The sequence below is a fragment of the Mandrillus leucophaeus genome, unplaced genomic scaffold (assembly GCF_000951045.1).
Source record: "Mandrillus leucophaeus isolate KB7577 unplaced genomic scaffold, Mleu.le_1.0 Scaffold658, whole genome shotgun sequence".
Taxonomy (NCBI): Eukaryota; Metazoa; Chordata; class Mammalia; order Primates; family Cercopithecidae; genus Mandrillus; species Mandrillus leucophaeus.
Genome location: NW_012107119.1, coordinates 1520025 through 1539301, shown reverse-complemented (window position 1 = coordinate 1539301; position 19277 = coordinate 1520025). Strand labels below are relative to the sequence as shown.

The 19277-nt window shown below is 37.6% G+C and overlaps 1 protein-coding gene across 4 annotated transcripts in view; it reads left to right on the top strand.

The window, feature by feature from the left end:
* The first annotated feature begins 344 nt into the window (after positions 1-344).
* The window catches only part of MAPK10 (mitogen-activated protein kinase 10), a 353499-nt gene continuing 334566 nt past the window's right edge, over positions 345-19277 (top strand). For 2 of the 4 annotated variants that reach the window (XM_012001303.1, XM_012001304.1), the window contains exons 1-2: positions 345-906; positions 5884-5998. Coding sequence is in view for 1 of the 4 variants with exons in the window: in XM_012001302.1 (XP_011856692.1) it covers positions 904-906 (3 nt within the window). In the remaining 3 variants the exon portion in view is untranslated. Of the gene's footprint in view, positions 907-1687; positions 2479-5883; positions 5999-19277 lie in introns of those variants that run through there. The other 2 variants (XM_012001305.1, XM_012001302.1) reach the window with 2 other exon arrangements.

Genomic DNA, 19277 nt, shown 5'->3' with positions numbered 1-19277 from the left:
TACAAAAACAAGGAAACAGAGAAGAGGAATAGTGCCGTGCAGATGACCTCGGGGTTCAGGCGACACTCAAATACCTCCTTCTCCTCTGTGTTTATTACCATCTCTTACTTGGTTGACGTTTAGACATATTGCAGGAGATAGTTGAAAAGCAGAGGTTAACTGCATTTCCAGTGGTGTTTTGCCCTGCTGGTATTTGTTCCTCGGTGCTGCTGTGCAAAGGGCCAGAGCTGCATCCAACGGATCTTTTCTTCAGGTTGTGCAGGCTGGCTGCCTTGATGTCGTAGTTGCTGATGTTGGCTGCCGACGAACCTTATTCCTTTACATTTGCCTGGTCCTCATTTAACCGGAAAACACAGTAGCTGTAGCTGCACATAGACTTTTCCTCTTTCTGTTTCCCCCTCATCCCCCTCCCTAGACTTCTCTGGGCTTTGACGTCATGTGTGCTCCTTTCAGTTGCCATAGCAACCCCATTCCCCAAGCCCTCTGTCCGTCTCCTCTGGTAGGTTCCACAATGGTACAGGCAGCATCACGCTGCACAATGGTTTCCAGGCAGTGAAAGAGGGTGATTCAGCAAGCCACTCTTCTTCTTTTTTCTTTAACCTCTCCTTCACTTTTTATTTTTATGGGGGTGGGTGGTGCTTGCTATATGCTTACCTTTTTCTTTTCTTTTTTCATTTTTACGAATTTCCTTTTTTGTCCTCACCCCTCAATTCCTAGGGGCTTGAGTGAGTTTAAGATTGGGTTTTCTTGGAAATCACCTGTCCGTCGTTAATTTTAAACAATCTCCCTATCTCCAAAGAATCTCTTCCATATTACAGTCTGGAATGTGGTTAATGAAAAACAAGTAGGGAGGATTTCTGGGGCAAACACTGCCGGATCAGGATCGTAGTTCTCAGGCACGGAATGGTAGGTGGCTCTTTGCTCGTTCTGGGTTCTAACCTGTTTTTGGAGGGTGGGGTGATGTCTGTTGATTGCTCTTGGTGGGGCGGGAGAGGGAGTATGGAAGAGACGAGAGAGATGGGTGGAAAGCAGGTTAATCAAGTGAACTAGCTTTGAGGCAAGAAGCCACCAGCTTTTCCCTCTGTGCAGAACATCTCTTCCCAGACTTGGGCGTGTTGAAACCTTTCTGTTTGGAGTGAGGGGTAGCAGAGGGAGGGAGGGAGCATTCTTATTGTGACCAGGGGTTTTTAGACCAATGCAGGGCTACAGAAGGGAAGGGAGAGAGAGAGAGAGAAGCACACACACACACACACACACACACACGCACACACACGCACACAGAGAGAGAGAGAAAAAGAAAAAAAAACACCAAACAGCTGTGCTTGTTAGAAGTGCTGACCTTAGTCCCATATCTGAAAAATGTGATGGGTTCCATAAAACATTAAAAATAATGTCTTTTAGTATGTATTTATGTCTACTTTTGTGAGAAGTATAACTTAAATATTTTAAGATGTATTTTACTAAGGAACAGTATTTATATATATATTAGGTGTAAAACTATTGGCGTTACTCTTGCAGAGCAACTCCAGGCTGAATCTGAGCTGGGGAGAGGAACACAGAACAGGGGTCAGGTTAGAGATAAGAGGAAACATTGGCACTGCAGTCAAATAGGTAACGGGTCCCTTTAAGAAAGTGATCTCCTAGTCACAGCAGGCAGCTTTCTTTTTTCATGGCAAGGTTCCCAGGTATTCTGTGCTGGGATACTGTGTCCCCTACAAATGTCAGAGCTCTTTTGAAAAAAAAAATCAGAAATAAGTATGGCAGTATATTTATTAGGATCTACGTGTTTGTGTCTTCAACAAAATAAATGTAATTTACTGGAAAATCTATAAGTAAATCAGGCTATAGATATTACAAGAAAACTATCTATCCATGTATTTTTCTCACCGTCCCCCTACATTTAAATCTAGAGACCTAGTCTCTGCTTTTACTCCCTTAAACAGATAACTTCCCAGGGTACTGCAATGTAGCCACAGAAAAAGAATGGCTTATCCCACAGCAGTAGGCTCTGAAGCCATCACAAGGTTGTTTACATGGGCTGCCTTTGGTGCAGAGCCTGACAGTGTCTGTACAGCAGCCCTGCCTGCTTCTGGCCATGTTGATGATAACTTTTATGAACAAACTGCAAGGAAGCAGGCTAAGTCATATGGGACAGGCCACAGTTCAGGTGGAAGGAAAATGAGTGTAAATGCACCAGGCATTGCCAGTACAACATCCGATATCTCCTTCTATCCCTAATCTGTTAGTTGTCAGACCCTGGAAGATCTCACAGAATGCTTATCAACATATTTAAAATGGTTACAGTCAGGAACATTTCTCTCAGAGAAGCTTCTGTGAATTTTCTACTTTAGGTGAGCATATATGTTATGAATATATAACAAATAAATATATAAATATATCACAAGCTTCTGACTCCACTTCAGAACCATTAGATTTTAGGGGTTGGATGCTTTGGATGTAGCAGTTTGGCTGCCTCTGGTATGTATGCCCCTCTCTACCTTGATCACACTCTTAAAATTGACATAAAGTATTGGATTAGCTTATTTTATTATGTAGAGCAAGCTGGGTTTTCTCTCCCCTACAATGGGACTAGAAAATCAGATGACAAAGGTGGTGTGACCTTAAATATCAGAGAGTCTTCATGTTTCCTCATATGCATGTCATTCCTCTGCTGTTGCAAAGTGTCTTTAATTTGAGGGGCTCCTGTTCTTAAAAAATCCTCACAGTTTCAGTAAAAAGATTCTGGATAATGAGGCAGTAAGAAATTACATGTAGAGTGGGAAAATCAGCTGCCTCCAGCTTCCTTCCTGCTCGCCCCAGAACAGCATCTGCTGTTGAGAGGAGTGTGTTTGCCATGCTGGAAGGGGATGTTTATGAACAGATCCCAGAGGGGCTGAGTGTGTTTTTGCTGTCATTGTCTGGTATGTCTGCAGCTATTAGTATTTAATGGTCTCATAGTGCATGGTCTATATATTTTAAGGTTAGAATGATCTGAGAATTTGTCAATGCTATAAAATGTAAATATTTTAAATTTATAGGAAAATGAATAAGATTTTCCTTCTTAGTATATCCTACAGGAATATCATAAGCAAAACAAATTTGCCCAACCTAAGTAATCTAAAAAAACCTCCCATGTTTAAAGGCATAAATATATTTTTAAGGTTTTATTGTGGTTTCATGTAAATGAATCTGTTTCTTTGGATGTAAGCCTAGTTATAAATTCTTTTTATACTGATACTAAAAGCTAAAGACAAATTGGATGTTTACTTGTTTGTGAAATATGGGGATAGATGTTCTCTCTTCATGCTCTAGTTCTGGCCTCAGGTCACATTTGTAGCCAAAGGACTTTCAGTGGAATTGTGTTCACACCGAGTGATCGCTTGGGTTCTTATCAGAATAAAGGACTCGGAGCAAGAGAGGCTGCCTTCAATTAGAATGAGAAGCAAACACATTGTTGTCTTAAATTCTTTCTTCATTGCCCTTTCTATTTCCTCTTACAGTCTCTTTTAAGCTTTTGGTTGGACATTGCAACAATCATGCCGAAAGAGGCACGGAAGTGTCCAGTAGTGACAAGAATGGAGTACAATGCTCTATTTGCTGCAGGACTGCTGAGTGCCTTCCTCCTACCACACATGCATCTATTATTACACCTTCTTCTGAGGACCAAGGACTTGTGGAAAAAGTTGGGCCTGTAGACTAGTTGGGGAGACGCTTACTGGTAAAGAAGAACAGAGTACATTTGCTTCTTTGGCATATTGGATGTATTTATTGCATTACATAAGTCTGAGATGAGACACTGTACTGCTGATTCAGATAAAAAGATCATGCTGCATATTGATTGTTTAAAAAATGTAACTTAGAATTCGAGCCCATCTTTTCACAAATTCACCTACCTGTACGTGTTTGCATAGCGAAGTTGTAAGGTTTTGACTCAAGGTTTTTCAGTTTGAGTACATTTTATCCTCATGAGCCAGTCAAGGCAGAGAAGGGGAAAATACAAAAACTGTGTTTTATGTACCTTTTGTTTTCTGTATTTAAGAGGGTTTATTTCTTATTGTGAATCTTGGTAGAAACTCTTAAGAGGAGATATCAGGTAATATTGAAAATCACTAAATAGAAACATTTTAGGTTTAAAAAGTAGACCTCACACATATATTACTTCTAGTAAATGATTTTCTAGTTTATTTGATGTTTTGGATCCATAACAAGCCATTATGGCTTTCCTTACAGTTCTTATCTCTGGTGACTATGAGATGTAAAACCCTTGAGGCTTATGGAAATAATGCTCGTAGGAATGGAAATTAAAGTTTTCAGTGGAAAGAGAAATGAATACAGTCTCCTGAGAAGCATCCCTAACCACAGCTGCTCTAAAACCCTGTGTGGTGTGCAGGTTTAAGGCAAAGCTTCCCTATAGGGCAATCGGGCAGTTGCAGTGACCTACACAGTAATAAACAGGATTTTCACTACCTTGTGTTTGTACGTGTGTGTGTGTGTGTGTAAAGAAAAACAAAAACAAAAACAGCAGTGACTTTAAAGTTCTAGAAATTCATCTTAGTGACTTGTCTTCATAGAAATAAAACTGACTCCTGTTTGTCTGTGTTAACCTGCCTGGGTACCCTGTGTACTTTCTGAAAATGGATTGCTTAAAGCAATTGTCCTCTTCTTATACATTGGAAATAGGATCTGAAAGCACTGATAGTGAAGTGAAGCTCTTAGGTTAGGTCTGTTTATTTGGCAATGTTTATTCGGTGTTTGTAGGTGGAAGCTCCATCACAGCACTTATATAAGATAGTAATTGCCTATTCTTGTATTACCTGTATTCTCTACTAAGGTTTAATCCCCATCAGGGACTGACCTTGTCTATTTGGCACACAATAGGGACACACCAAATATTCATTGAATGAATCTGCCTCATGTACTGAGTTCTCTGCTAAGTGCTATGGTAGAAAAAAATTGGGAAACTGTAACACAGTTTCTGCCATTTGGGAAGATGAGGCTAAATAACAATAAAGATGGTGTAAAATCAAGGGATCATATTAGTGTTTTGATAATGAGTGCAATAGAAATTCACAGGAGAAAGGAATTCACCTCCTCTGAAGTGGTGGTAGGTGACAATGGGGCCACACTGGGGTGTCAGGGTGAGGTCGTGGGATAGTGAGAGAGTGGTAGTCCTAGGAGTAATTGTAAGCACCTGGGCAGGAAAGAGACTCTTAGTTGGGGTAAAGAAGAGGCCTATTTTGGGTATGATCACCATATTTTCCAAACTAGAAATAAAAACTTATGGTTTGACATTGGGTAGAATGTCACATATTCTGAAGAATCTTCTTTAATATAATGTTGGGAAGTAACAGGCTATAATGGTGAAAAAGTAGGTTTGTAACTAGAAGAACATAAATACAGGTCTCTTCAGACTAGCTGCAGCTTAGGTTTACTTTCTTTTGCATACTTCAGAGGTTTTCAAAATTCTCCTCCTTTATTGGTACCTATGTAACCATTGTTCCAATGAAATCTTTTATGAAAAGCAGAATAAGTAAATATATGTAACAGTGGAGCTGTCCCAGTTGATGATGAGTGGGGTGCCTTGTATTAGAAAACCAAATTCATATCACAAGACCAATTATATCAACTGAAATAAGAATTACTAATTTAGTTTATGCTCAGATATTAAAATAGTTGTTCTGGTATTATAACATCAAAGTTCTTGTGCTTGCAATAAATTATGAATGGAGATAACTATCTTGAGATGTTTTCTTTCCTCTGCCTGCACTTACCCACACAGTAACCAGTTGTCTTTGATGTCAGCTTTTTGGTTTTCTAAATACAGGTGAAATTCCCATTTAAATCTTAAAATCAAACTCGTCTGTTTTTCGGCTTTGTTTTCAGGCTAGTGTGAGAAACACCAACGGCAGGCCCATCTCAGATCTTCACTATGGCAACTCATACAAGAAGCTGTTGAATTAGACCCGTTTCCTATAGATGAGAACCCATACAAGCTGTGGTGAGTTGCCAATTTAAAAATATTCCTTAGTATGAAAACTGTGATCTATATAGCCAATTTAAATATTGCATATGGTTTGGTATATGGATCTGGAGAAATACTGCTCCAAATAATTTCAACTACAGAAGTGAAAATCAATAGAACAGAAGTTTAATAGTTGGTGTGGTACTACTAATACCACATACAGTAGTGAAAATTCTTGAGGTGCATGAGTGCAGCATATAACACTGTAATACTACCACCATGGATGATACCTGCAATTAACATTTTCATGTGGCAGAGTAACAGCTGGGTACCATTATTTTTAAGTGACTTTTATTACTTGCAACATTGTACTATATTTTACAGATTCATCTCCTTTAGTAGAAAAATTGGTTCTGAGCTAAATTATGGTTTTCAGTTTCTTTCAGGAAAACACACACACACACAGACGCACAGACACACACACCGTTTAGCTCTTCTGAAATACGAGAAGAGAAATCACAGTTTTATAAAACTCAATTCATGGGCATTTTAACCTACAAATCCTTTTGCTTAACAAAACAATATTAAAAATAGATCCAGTTGCTCTGCCTAGTTGGAATGACTTTAAAAACGTATTAATTTATAAAAATATCAGCACACACAGGTAGAATGTCCTTTTAAATCAAATACTTGCTGCTTCATAGTCACCAAAGTCAATAATCAATAGATTGCAGCAGAGATGAACGAGTTATAATCTGTCAGATAACATCTTTGAGAACTAGAGTATGACTGTGGTGCTTATAAAACTCCAAAAGAAGCTATTTTGAGCTAGTGATCAATATCTTTCTTTCATTTGCCTAATGGCTTATATAACTCTAGATAGGTAGGCTGCCCTGTGAATTAATGCATAACCTATAATTGTGGAAGACTGATGAAATTAATCCTGGAGTTATTTCATATAGTGATTTTATAAAACAATTCATAAAAAACCATCTGTCTACCATTACATTGAGAAAGTAGATCTAATAGCCATCACTATACTGCACTTAATTAACATGTATTCAATGAGTGTTATAAATAATTATATACAATTGCCAATAACAAACCATTTTTGACCTAAAATACAATTTTAGGACAATTTTATATGATGGAACTTAATATAGTATGTGTTACTCCCAGTGATGTAGAAAGCATACTATGTTCTTTCCATTCTGAATATTAATTCATTAATCAAACTCTTATTGAGAATCTGTGATTTCCGTAGCATGTTTAGCTTTTGGGGTAGATAAAAGACAGTCCCTGCTTTAAAGGAGCCTTCAGTCTAAAGAGTGTGGTACTTATAATAAAATGTGCTTATTAATGGCGGTAGTTGTGTTCTAAAGAGTGTGGCACTCATAAAGTGCTATTACATGGGTAAGTCTAGAGTGCCAAAGGAAGTGCATCAGAGGAGACTCTAACACAGATGTGGTAGAGATTAGTCAAGGAAGCCTTCCCAGAGGAAGGGATCTTTTAGTGGACTATTAAGCACAGTGAAATGATAGCCAGAGGAAGGGAGGATGCGGTGCACAGTGGGAACATTTTTTTAACAGACCCGGAAGCCTGAGAGAGCATGATTGTGTGGGGATGCTAGGTGTCATTTACTATGCTGAAGCAGAAATGGTAGTGGTAGAGATAAAGTTGAAGAGGGATACAAGACATGTGCCATGAAGGATCTCTTAGACAAAATTAAGGAGTTTGGATTTTGTTTCAAAGTGAAGAGCTTTTGAAAATTTTAAGTAGGAGTCTGACATAATCAGTTTATTTTTTAATTGTGAAATATACCATACACATAGAAGAGTGTATAAAACAAATACAGGTTAAAGAATAATTATAAATCAAACATAATGTGAACAAATCAAACAACATAAAACAAATCAAACAAATAAATCAAACTTGAAGTAATAGACTCCCAGCAAACCCCTATGTGTCCCTTTCCGATCATATACTTTTCCTTCCCCACCAGAGGTAACTGCTAGCTACTATCCCACCTTTTGTCATGCACATTACCTTGTTTTTCTTTGTAGGTTTTCCATCTCTCTGTGCATCTCTAGGCTATGAATCTTAGTTCTGCCTATGCTTCAGCTCCATGTATTTGGAATTATAGCATGTATACTCTCAATTGCCTGATTATTTTGCTAACATTGTGAGATTCTTTCATGTTCATGCATGTAGTTTATTCATGTAAATTGTTGTATAGTATTCTACCATATTAATATGCCAATATTTACTTATCTAGTCTATTGTTGAACATTTGGATTAAATATATTTTACTTAATGCTAGTATAAACATAAATATAATATCATTTTTATGTTTATATATATTAGTTCTCATAGATTCTGATATTTACCCTTCTCTAGGATAAATATCAAGGGAAGGAACTGCTGAGTTTTTGGGTATGTGCGCCTTTAATTTTACTAAATAATTCCAAAATATTTTCCCCAATCAGTTGCATCAATTTACATTCCCAGCAGCAGTATATGAGAAATTCTACATCCTCACCAACACTTGATTTACAAGTTCTTAAATTTTGCTAATCAGGGAGATACATAATTGTACTCTTACAAGTATTAATTTGCCTTTTGCTGATTACTAATGAAGAAGAGCATCTTTCCATTTTTTTTTTTTTTGGTAATTTGATTTTCATCTTTTGTGAAGTAGCTGCTCTAATCTTTTTGAGATGTGTCTTTCAAAATGATAACTAACACTTATTGAGTTCCCACTGTGGAATAGGCACTATAGTAAGTACTTTACAAACAGTTCGTCTTCCCAGTATCCCTATAATTTAGAGGTAAGGAAACTAAGGTGCAAAGAGGTTAAATCACTTGCTGACAATCACATAGTTAAGGAACAGTGGACTTAGCATTCAAGTCCAAGTCTTTCTGACTCCAGAATTCTTTACCTTCTCAGAGAGAGTTTGGAAGGGGATTTGAATGGAACCGGGGAGAACATTTAAGGTGCTATTGCAGGAATCCAGTTAAAAAAATAAGTGCATAAACCAAAGAATTGCCAGTAGGGCACATGTAACAAACCACTGGACTTGGTAATGAATGTGGTGGGCAAAGAAGAGGAAGGATTTTAAAAGTCTCAAGTTTTAATACCTGTCAGCTAGGTAGATTCAGTATTAGTCATATAATATTGTATGTGTATACACACACACACACACATTGTATGACTAGTACTGTAATATATTGTCATCTATTGTACCTATATTATACAATACATTTTCATATATATATTGTGTGTACATATATATATAAAAAATACAGGTATTGTGGTAGATACTAAGAATTCATTTTATAAAGTCCAGATATTATAGTAGGTTCTATGAATACATTTTATGAATCTACAAGTCAATGAGACGAATTTAGTTCACAGGCTCATAAATTTTAGGGTTTAAAGCAACGACACTGTTCATTTGGGTCAAATCTTCACATTTTTTTTAAAAGATATGGAAGTAACTGCTAAAAGAGGGTAAGTGGCTTGTCCAAGATCACATGTTACTAAGATCACATGTTACTAAGGTTAAGAATAGATACGATGCCTGCAAAAAAATGCAAAGGAATAGCAACCACCTGATTTTTAAATTAACAAGTGATGACACAATTAACCTATTCTATTTCCTAACCATTTCTCAGACCAGTCCCTTTTCATCTAAATCTGTTGTTACTGCCGTAATTTAGATCCTCCTCATCATCTTTAGCAGGTTTATTTAAGTAGCCTAGCATACTGTCTTCTTGTCCATTATTCTACCAGTGTAGACACTAGACTTGTTATTTAATTTGCAGTTGTTACCATATAACTGCCCTACTCAAAGAATTTTTGATATACTCTGTCATCCATGTAATAACTTCCCTTTTCCTTAAGACATGCCATACTCCTGGCTGGGCGGGCGGCTCAAGCCTTTGTGATCCCAGCACTTCAGGAGGTCAAGGCTGGTCGATCACCTGAGGTCAGGAGTTTGAGACCAGCCTGGCCACCATGGTGAAACCCTGTCTCTACTAAAAATACAGAAATTGGCCGGGCGTGGTGGCTCAACGCCTGTAATCCCAGTATTTTGGGTGGCCGAGGCAGGCAGATCATGAGGTCAGGAGTTCAAGACCATCCTGGCTAACACAGTGAAAGCCCATCTCTACTAAAAATACAAAAAATTAGCCGGGCATGATGGTGGGCGCCTGTAGTCCCAGCTACTCGGGAGGCTGAGGCAGGAGAATCACTTGAACCTGGAAGGCAGATGTTGCAGTGAACCGCGATCGTGCCACTGCACTCCAGCCTGGGCGATAGAGTGAGACTCCATCTCAAAAACAAAAAAAAAAGAATACAAAAATTATCTTGGCATGGTGGTGGGCACCTGTAATCCTAGCTACTTAGGAGGATGAGGCAGGAGAATCGCTTGAACCTGGGAGGCAGAGGTTGCAGTGAGCCAAGATCGCGCCACTGTACTCCAGCCTGTGCGACAGAGTGAGACTGTCTCTCTCTCTCTCTCTCACACACACACACACACACACACACACACACACACAATGATATGTCATACTCCCATCCATTCCCAGTTTAGACACTCATGACCTTTTAAATTGCCTGGAAACACCAGTGTGCTTCAGTCTCATCACATATACTCAGGTGTTTTCTACCTCTGTGATTTACTTCATGCTGTTTATACTGCCCGCATTCACTCTGCACAGCCCTTACTTACTCCTTTCCATCCTTTAAGACGTCTGTGACCCTGTGATGGTCTGGGGGCTAGCAGCATGGACATCTCCTGGAGCCTGATAGAAATGCAGCATCTGAGGTCCTACTACTTGGACAGATACACTGATTAAGAATCTGCATTTTCACAAGATTCCTAGGGAATTTAAATACATGTTAAAGTTTGAAAGTACTGTTTAGAATCACTTTAGATTTCATAAGATTCTGTCTCCTCCTGGAAACCTCTCAGATCCCTTTCATCCAGCATTCAATCATTCTTGGTGCTCTCACAGTAACCTGTGCATTATCTACCTCACTGTATTACCATAGTATCTTATTATCTGTTTATTATCTGTCTGTGTCTGCTTTGCCTCCCACCTTAGCCAGGGGGTATTTTGAGCATGACTTGTCTTTGAACTTCTTATACCTAATACAGTGCCTGACACTTGATGGGCACTGAATAAATATTTATTGAATGATTGACAAAAGAAAGAAGAATGAGAAAGAGATTGACATACAGAAAGAAACAGAAGCAGGACAAAGACAGACACATGAAGAAAAAAACACATAGCTAAAGAGACTTCCATAGAGATAAAAGCAGATTACATAAAGACACCACAAATTCTGTCTCTGGATACAATCTGGAAGGCAGCCTGGCAGAGAGTCCACAATCTGATTTAAATAGGTTAGGGTAATAGCCTATGTTGTTTGCCAATCTCTCAAAAGAAAAATTTAACTTACTTGCTCATTTAACAGCATTGTTTTTGATGGTTGTTATTAAGTAAATTTTTCCAAAATTTGCCTTACTTTCCTAAACAAACTGTTATACTGTCATTTTTACTATTCAGAACCTGCTTGGAATATTCTGTGCAGCTCTTAGTGCCCTCTGTTAGGAATGACTTTCATAAAATGAAGTGCATCCTGAAGATTGTGTTGAGGATGGTGAAGATATAGAAAACATATCTTGTGGTGGACAGACAAGAGAAATTATAGTGTTTTGCCCAGAGAAGAGAAATGAAGAGAAAAGATCGAGGCAGAGGACGGCAGTGCTAGAGAGTGCGACTTACTAAGCAACTGCCTTCAATATTTAAGGGCTTTCATATGAAAGAGGTTAGATGATGCAGGATTGTTTTTCGGTTGTACTGAAGGCAGAACTCAGAGACGAATGGGTAGAAAGAAAGTACTGCACATAATTTTTTTTTTTTATTATAAGAACTGTTTGAGCCTATGCTTTTTGAAAAGTAGTAAAGTTTTCATCACTGCAAGTATTTAACCATCTTCATGGTTGACCAAGTATGAAGAGCTTTTTAGAGATGATACTACTTTGTGTGGGAGATTGAACTGAATGACTATAAGATCTAAGGTCCTTATTACTTATGAATCTATAGCTGTTCAGAGAAGTACAGGAAGAATGGGGGTTATAATAAAGAAGTACAATAGTGGCTAACATTTATCGAGTGACTACTTCATGCCAAGCACTGTTCATAGTGCTTTGCATGTCCTAGTTCACTTGAGCCTGACAGCAATACTGCTGAACATTCCTACTTTACAAAAGATGAAGACAAGGCACAGACGATTTAGTAATGTGCCCCAGGTCATGCAGCTAGTGGTGCGTGATTCTCACTCTGGAGCCTATGCTTTTTATTACTGTGCTGTATTCTTTGTAGTGTTAAAGATGAAAATTGGACCCAAATAGAGCCTTAAAATATTGATATAGTTTGAATTCCAGGTAAGTATATGGATAAGAATTCCAAGGAATAGTAACAGTAACATAATCAAAGTGAAAAGAAATAGAAATTAGCATAACAAGTTTGTGGAATCAAATATCTTACAGATGAGATAAATAAGAGAATATTCAGAGATGTTTAATTCTGTGGTGCTGTTCTGTCTTGCTTCTCAATGGCTGCAACAGTTACCAAGATGGGAAATTAAATCTTTAGGAGTATTTAACCTGGTAAAACCAATATAAGTAGCTCCAGACTATGGTCTGAATTTTGTGTTCCCTCCAAATACTAATGTTGAAGTCCTAACCCCAAGGAGATGGTATTAGCAGATGGGGCCTTTGGGAGGTGATTAGGTCATGAAAACAGAGGTGATTAGGATTAGTGTCCTTATAAAAGAGACCCCAGAGAGTTAGCTAGTATTTTCCACCATGTGAGGATACAGGAAGAATGCACTGTCTATGACCCAGAAAGCGAAACCTCACCAGACACTGGGTCTGTTTGTATCTTGGACTTATCAGCCTCCAGAACTGTGAGAAATAAATTTCTGTTGTTTATAAGCTGCCAAGTTTATGGCATTTTGTTTATAGCAGCCTGAATGGACTAAGACACTCTAGTATTGCATAAAATTTTTACAAACATTTTTTCTCCGCTGATTGGTAGAACATGTAGCTATGTCTCTTAGAAAGATGCATTTGGGGCTGTCACTGTTTGAGAGTTCCCGAGTAATTTGATGCCAGATCAGGAATACAAATTCAACACTTTCTCTTAGAAATCGGGGTTTTCCTGGAGTTTATTTGAAGACTGAGTAAGCATCTGCAAAAATTTGAGGTTCTTCATAAAGAATTATCTGTTTTTTGATAACCAGTATCAGAGGAACTACTATTAAAATCCAAGTATGAGATTTTAATGAAAAATTGGTTAGCATAACAAACCTATTCAGGTTAACACTTGAAAAATTTAGTGTATAGTTTAACAGCATTCATCTTATGTGATAATTTATTATTTGCATTGTAGATACCATAAATTTAAAGTTTTCTTTCTATTTGTACTTTTGTAACAAACCCAGGTGGTTTGTTAGTACTTTAAATCCTGAGACTGACTTTTAAGCTCTTTCGAATTTGTGAACAATCTTGATAATATTGCTTTCAGAAAGTCACTTATAAACCTTAAGAATGAATGTAATTCTGCTTTGGTGTTTAGTTTATTAAGATATATATATATAGATAGATATATATATACACACACACACACACATCTTAATAAAGATACTCTTCTACATTAAGACATATGTGTGTGCACACACACACGAGTACATATATAATATTGTACTCATTACCTGCCAAAAAGATTGAATAAAATATATTAAGCAAAAACTACATGAAAAAGTGGGTAGGAAACAATTTAAGCTATACACCTGTGTTTAAACTGTGTGGGTCCACTTACATATTTTTTTTTTTTCAAACAAACTTGGATTAAAAATGCAGTATTCTTGGGATGTGAAACCTCCAGATAAGGAGGGCTGACTTTTCCTACAAGGCTGATTGTTGGACTTGAGTATGTATGGATTTGGTTAGAGACCTGAGGTCCTGGATATATCAGGGGATGACTGTATGTCATCTTTTGTGAGTTTCAGACTAATATAGTCAGCCCTCTGTGTCTGCAGTTTCACATCCACAGATTTAACCAACCATGGTTTGAAAATGTAGTTAGGCCTATGATGGTTGTGTCTGTACTGAACACATACAGACATTTTTCCCTTGTTATAAATAATACAGTATAATAATTATTTACATAGCATTTACATTGGATCAGGTACCATAAGTAATCCGGAGCTGGCAAAGTAAATGGGAGGATGTGTGTAAATTATATGCAGATACTACCATTTTATACAAGGGGTTTGAGCATCATTGGATTTTGGTATCCTCAGGGGTGGTCCTGGAGTCAATTCCCTGAAGATAGCTCGTGACACCTGTGTATCATGTCATGTATTTGTTTGACTATCCTGTTGTCAACCAGGGTTTAGGTTAACAAAGTGAAACATCACAGGCAATAAACTCTCATTCATTTCAATTATTGTAATTTTGATCCTTTGTATAGATGTCTGACTCTGTGTTAAAATGTAAGAAACCAAAACACATTCTGATTTTCATGTATCTCTGTTTCTGAACCCGATATCATGTATAAAATTTCCACTTGTTCTTTTAGTTGAAGACTTCAACCATTCCTATTCAAATAGAAATGTTATGAGGCAAATTGATTGGCTTGCTAACCTGATAAACTAACTTGAATTAAGGTGTGAATTAGTCATGTACTAACCACATTTGAATAAATATGGTGCATTAAAATAGCAGGACACTGAAGGAATATATAGGAAAAATTTTTATATGGAGAGGGAATCAAGAATGGTCTAGAGCAGAGTATTTGTTTGAGTTTAGGAGATTTAGTCAAATAGTTTCTGGAAAAGGAAGAGGACTTAATGCTAGATTTTTATCCCAGCTATGTCCTAAATTAATATTCCCTTGGGTAAGTCTTAATTTCTAAAGTGACTAAGGCACTAATAATTTCACCGGGTATGTTGGAAAATTTCAGTACAGTTTAGAAATCCTGATTTCTAAAGGCGAATTTTAAAAGATTTCTCTCATTAGTAATCAATGCACAAATATTTGTGCACACTAGTCCTTCAATAGTGAAAAATAATTTCAAGATAAGACAAAGCTGAACTTCAACTGTATATGAGAGAGTTGTAATAGATGATGTCTAAATTTCTTCAATTGTAAAAATTACGTGGATTAAGTTGCACACAGATTGAATTAAAGAATGAGCTAATACCTAGGAGGTCACATTCAAGTGGGGTACCTTGATGAGGGAAGCCTTGGCTGGTGAAGAACTCCATGAGGATGCAAAGCAGCTAGGAGGGGGAGAGAGGGTTCAGAAAGCTCTCAGAGAGGGACTTGCCAATGCACAGTTTTGCTTTAACTTTCCCCCTTTTGTTGTCTTAAGCTTAATTCTGCCCATTTTTATTTACTCTAGATCAAGAAGTAAGGTATTTTAGATATAGGAAGTCACTTTTAGTTATTAAAGATGTACTATCCATAAGGAAGATAGGTAGTTTATGCATAGCCAGCCAAACTGACCATATCAATTTTCCAAGTTTGCATCATTCTTTATCCCAAAATTATCCTTTGCTATTGAAAGACTAATGTGTACAAAGACTTGTTTATTAATTTACTTATGAGAGAAATCTTTTAAAATTTGCCTTTAGAAATAATGATTTCTAAACTCAACTGGGATTTTCTAACATACCAGGTGAAACTATTGAAGCCTTGGTCACTTTAGATATGATATCAATACAAACACATTTACATGAAGTTAACAGACATTTTCAATGGGCAGGTTACTGTGGTAGAGTCTTGGAAGAATAAATATCACACAGTTTCTTGCTCCCTCCCCTCACATTCCCTCCCTTCCTCCCTCCCTCCCTCCCTCCCACAAATATTTACTGACTGTTTACTCTGTACCAGGTGCTGCAGAAACAAAGATAAGTTTGACTTAGTCTCTGTTCCCAAGCAGCTCACTATTAAACTAGGGGGCTTTGGGGGTGGGGAGAGAAAGGAGAAAATCTTGTGAATAAATCTCACACAAAGGATAGTTTCTTTGATAGAAGTTGAGAGCAGGCATGGTAACTCACGCTTGTAATCCCAGCACTTTGGGAGGCTGAGGCAGGATTGCTCGAGCCCAGGAGTTTGAGACCAGCCTGACAATATAGCAAGACACTGACTCTACGAAAAATAAAACAGTTAGCTGAGAGTGGTGACGTGTGCCTATAGTCCTTGCTACTCAGGAAGCTGAAGGGTAGAATTTCTAGAGCCCTAGAGGTTGAGGCTGTAGTGATTGTGATAAGCGCTCCAGCCTGGGTGACAGAGCAAGACCCTGTCTGTAAACTCAGCTTCTACTCAGGCATTCTCAAATGAGGCTCTGCAGAGAGACATGAGCCCACTGCCCTCAGGCAGTAATTTCAAACGGTTTAGTCTCATGATCCCTTTATATTCTTGAAAGGTATTGAGAAACCTAAAGAATTTCTGTTATAGCCACTGGCATTTACCATTTTATAAATTAAAATGTACAATTTAAAATATGTATGTAATTTATTTAAAAATGAATGATTGTGAACCCATTACATGTTAACATAAATAATGTTATCTGTTTATGAAAACTACTTTTAAGAAATGAAAATACTTTAGTGACAAAGTGGCGTCGTTTTACCGTTTTGCCAATCTGTTTAATGACTGCTTTAACAGAAAGCAGCTGAATTCTCTTATCTACCTATTCTTTCAATTTTTTGTTATACCTCACATCGAGTCACCTTTGGAAGACTCTACCATATGCTTGTGAGAGTATGAGAGTGACAATGTTGAACCATGTCTTCATTTTATTTGGAATTAGTTTTGACTAATTTGGGGGCCACATGAAAAGGTCTTGGGGACCCGCAGAGGTCTGTGTACTATACTTTGAGAACCACTCCTAAAACGTATCTGTTGTATGTAATGAATAAATGTCTCTTTTATGCATCTAGCCTGGCACTATTATGTAACACCCTTGAGAAAATAGTGTTTTGCCATTTAGATAAGGTACCATAAATGAGGAAGGCTGCCAGACTGTAAGCCTCACAAAAGCAGGGATGTTTCTCATTTTCACCCATTACCTGTCACAAAATCTGACGTGGGACCTGACTCTGGGAATCTCAGTGACAGAATGTTCTAACGAGAGATGTACTATCATAAGTCACTGTAGTCCTAGGTAAAATGTGATGAGTGCTACAAATAAGACTAAACATGGAGGAGCTGGAGGAAGCAGTCCTGTCCAGATGGTAAGTCAGGAGGGCTTCATGAGGAAGACAGCACTGGGGCGGAAATGCGAGCATATTGTGATAGTGCTGGAGGTGGAAAGGTAATTTCTGGAAGAAGGAACAGAATGATCAAGGAGCAGGGTGGGTTTGGAGTTCAGAAGTTTAGGTTTGCATGACTTACGCATAGGGGATATGGTATCAGAGACATGGCTAGGAAAATAGATTGGGGCCAGACTGAGGCTGAGGGAGGCCTTGAATGATCTGTGAAGGAATTTGGGGTCTGTTTCCATAGATGATGAAGAACCTCTCCTTTTTCTCTAAACAGATTTAAGAAAATGATTCTGGCAGTAATGTTGGTTTGAAGAAGAGAGATAAGAGAGGCAGGATGAGCAGTTAAAAGGAAGGAGAGAGAGGGAATCCAGCTTGAACAAGAGGCAGTAAAAATCTGAGTGGGAGGGTCTAGTTGTTAAAGAAGGCCCCAATGTCTCAGATAATTTGGAGTAAGAAGCTGTAAATAAGATAGAGTTTCACTCAAGGGCAGGAAAACACTGGGTTCTTTATGATTTCATTCTAGGCTCAGCTACAATCTTGCTAAACAATTATGCACAGGTCCTTGAGCTTTGGTTTCTCCATATGTAAAATGTAGAAATGGATTGCTTGCCTATTTGTGTCACAGGAGTCTGTGTAAGGATTAATGAGCTCTTTGACAGAAAGGCACTTTATTAATCTAAGGCATCAATAATAAAAATGAGAATGTTTGCCAGGTACTTTTGCTCCTATGTTGAAGGCTGCTATGTAAATATGAAATACTGCCTGGAACTATTGTCATTGTTAATAATAGTAAAGTCATTACCATGAAACGCCTACACAGCAAACTTGTTCTCAGTCAATTCCAGAGGCAAGATGAAGCCAGGCATGGAGGTTCATTCCATTTTGTTTGTTCTAAGTCTTCCTTATTGTAAGCTATTTTCCTGGTTAGTAGAGAAGTCATTTTAACAGTATTTGAATTTCATTGTATCTTCTTATTTCTATCACTCTATTCTGGTCACGTATTCCATCGCTATCAGGAACATCATCATTCTGACTTTTCCCCATGCAAATGGAGGTGGGACAACATTTGATGTGCCTAGTTACCTGCATCAATGTTCTTGTCAATTTTGGCTATTTTTGTTGGTTTAACTCATGACTGTATAGTCTGTTGGTCAAGCAGGTAAACTCCAGAGTTAAACTGCCTGGGTGTAAATCCAAGTTCTATTACTTTACATGAGATCCTGGTTAAGTCACATAACCTCTTACACTTCAGTTTCCTCATCTGTAAAATGGTACTAATAATGGTGTTTCCCATAAGGTTATTGTGAAGGTAATGAAGGTAAAGCTCATAGCATTAGGTGCTCAGTAACTGCCAGGTTTTTTTTTTTTTTTTCTTTTTTGGTCCATTTTTATTACCATTGTCATCATGTCTTCTGTTTTCCTAATTGGGGTTCTTTACCATTCCTTGTTAATTAATTATTTGTCTTCTAGTAGTTAATTTGTGATAACGTAATTGATCACAACCTTTTTATTACCTACAGTAGCATTCTAAAAAATCCACAAAAATCTTAAATTTTTTCATTGCTCTTTCATATATTCCTCTTGTGCTTTTTGTCCAGCAAGTCAAGTACTTAATTCTGATATAAATATAAGGGATCTAATAAGTTTGTCCTAACCATTGACAAGTATTATTTCCTATGACACGTTGCCATCCTCCCACACAATTGTCCTGTAAAGAAAATTTGCTTGCCATTTTCCTTTTTGACCCATGTATTTATTCTCGTCTCAAGATCTATATCAGTATGTTTCTGATTTTGCTACTGATCATGTCTCTCAAGACTTCTAAAAGTACCTTCCCATATTATCTCAGATTCATCAAGATCTGTTTGAAACATACACCAAGCCCTTGGTTTAGAGTGCTGAAGCTACAGTCAAGTTTGTGTTATGCTCACCAAACCAAAGCTCATCTTTCTTTCTTTTTTTTTTTTT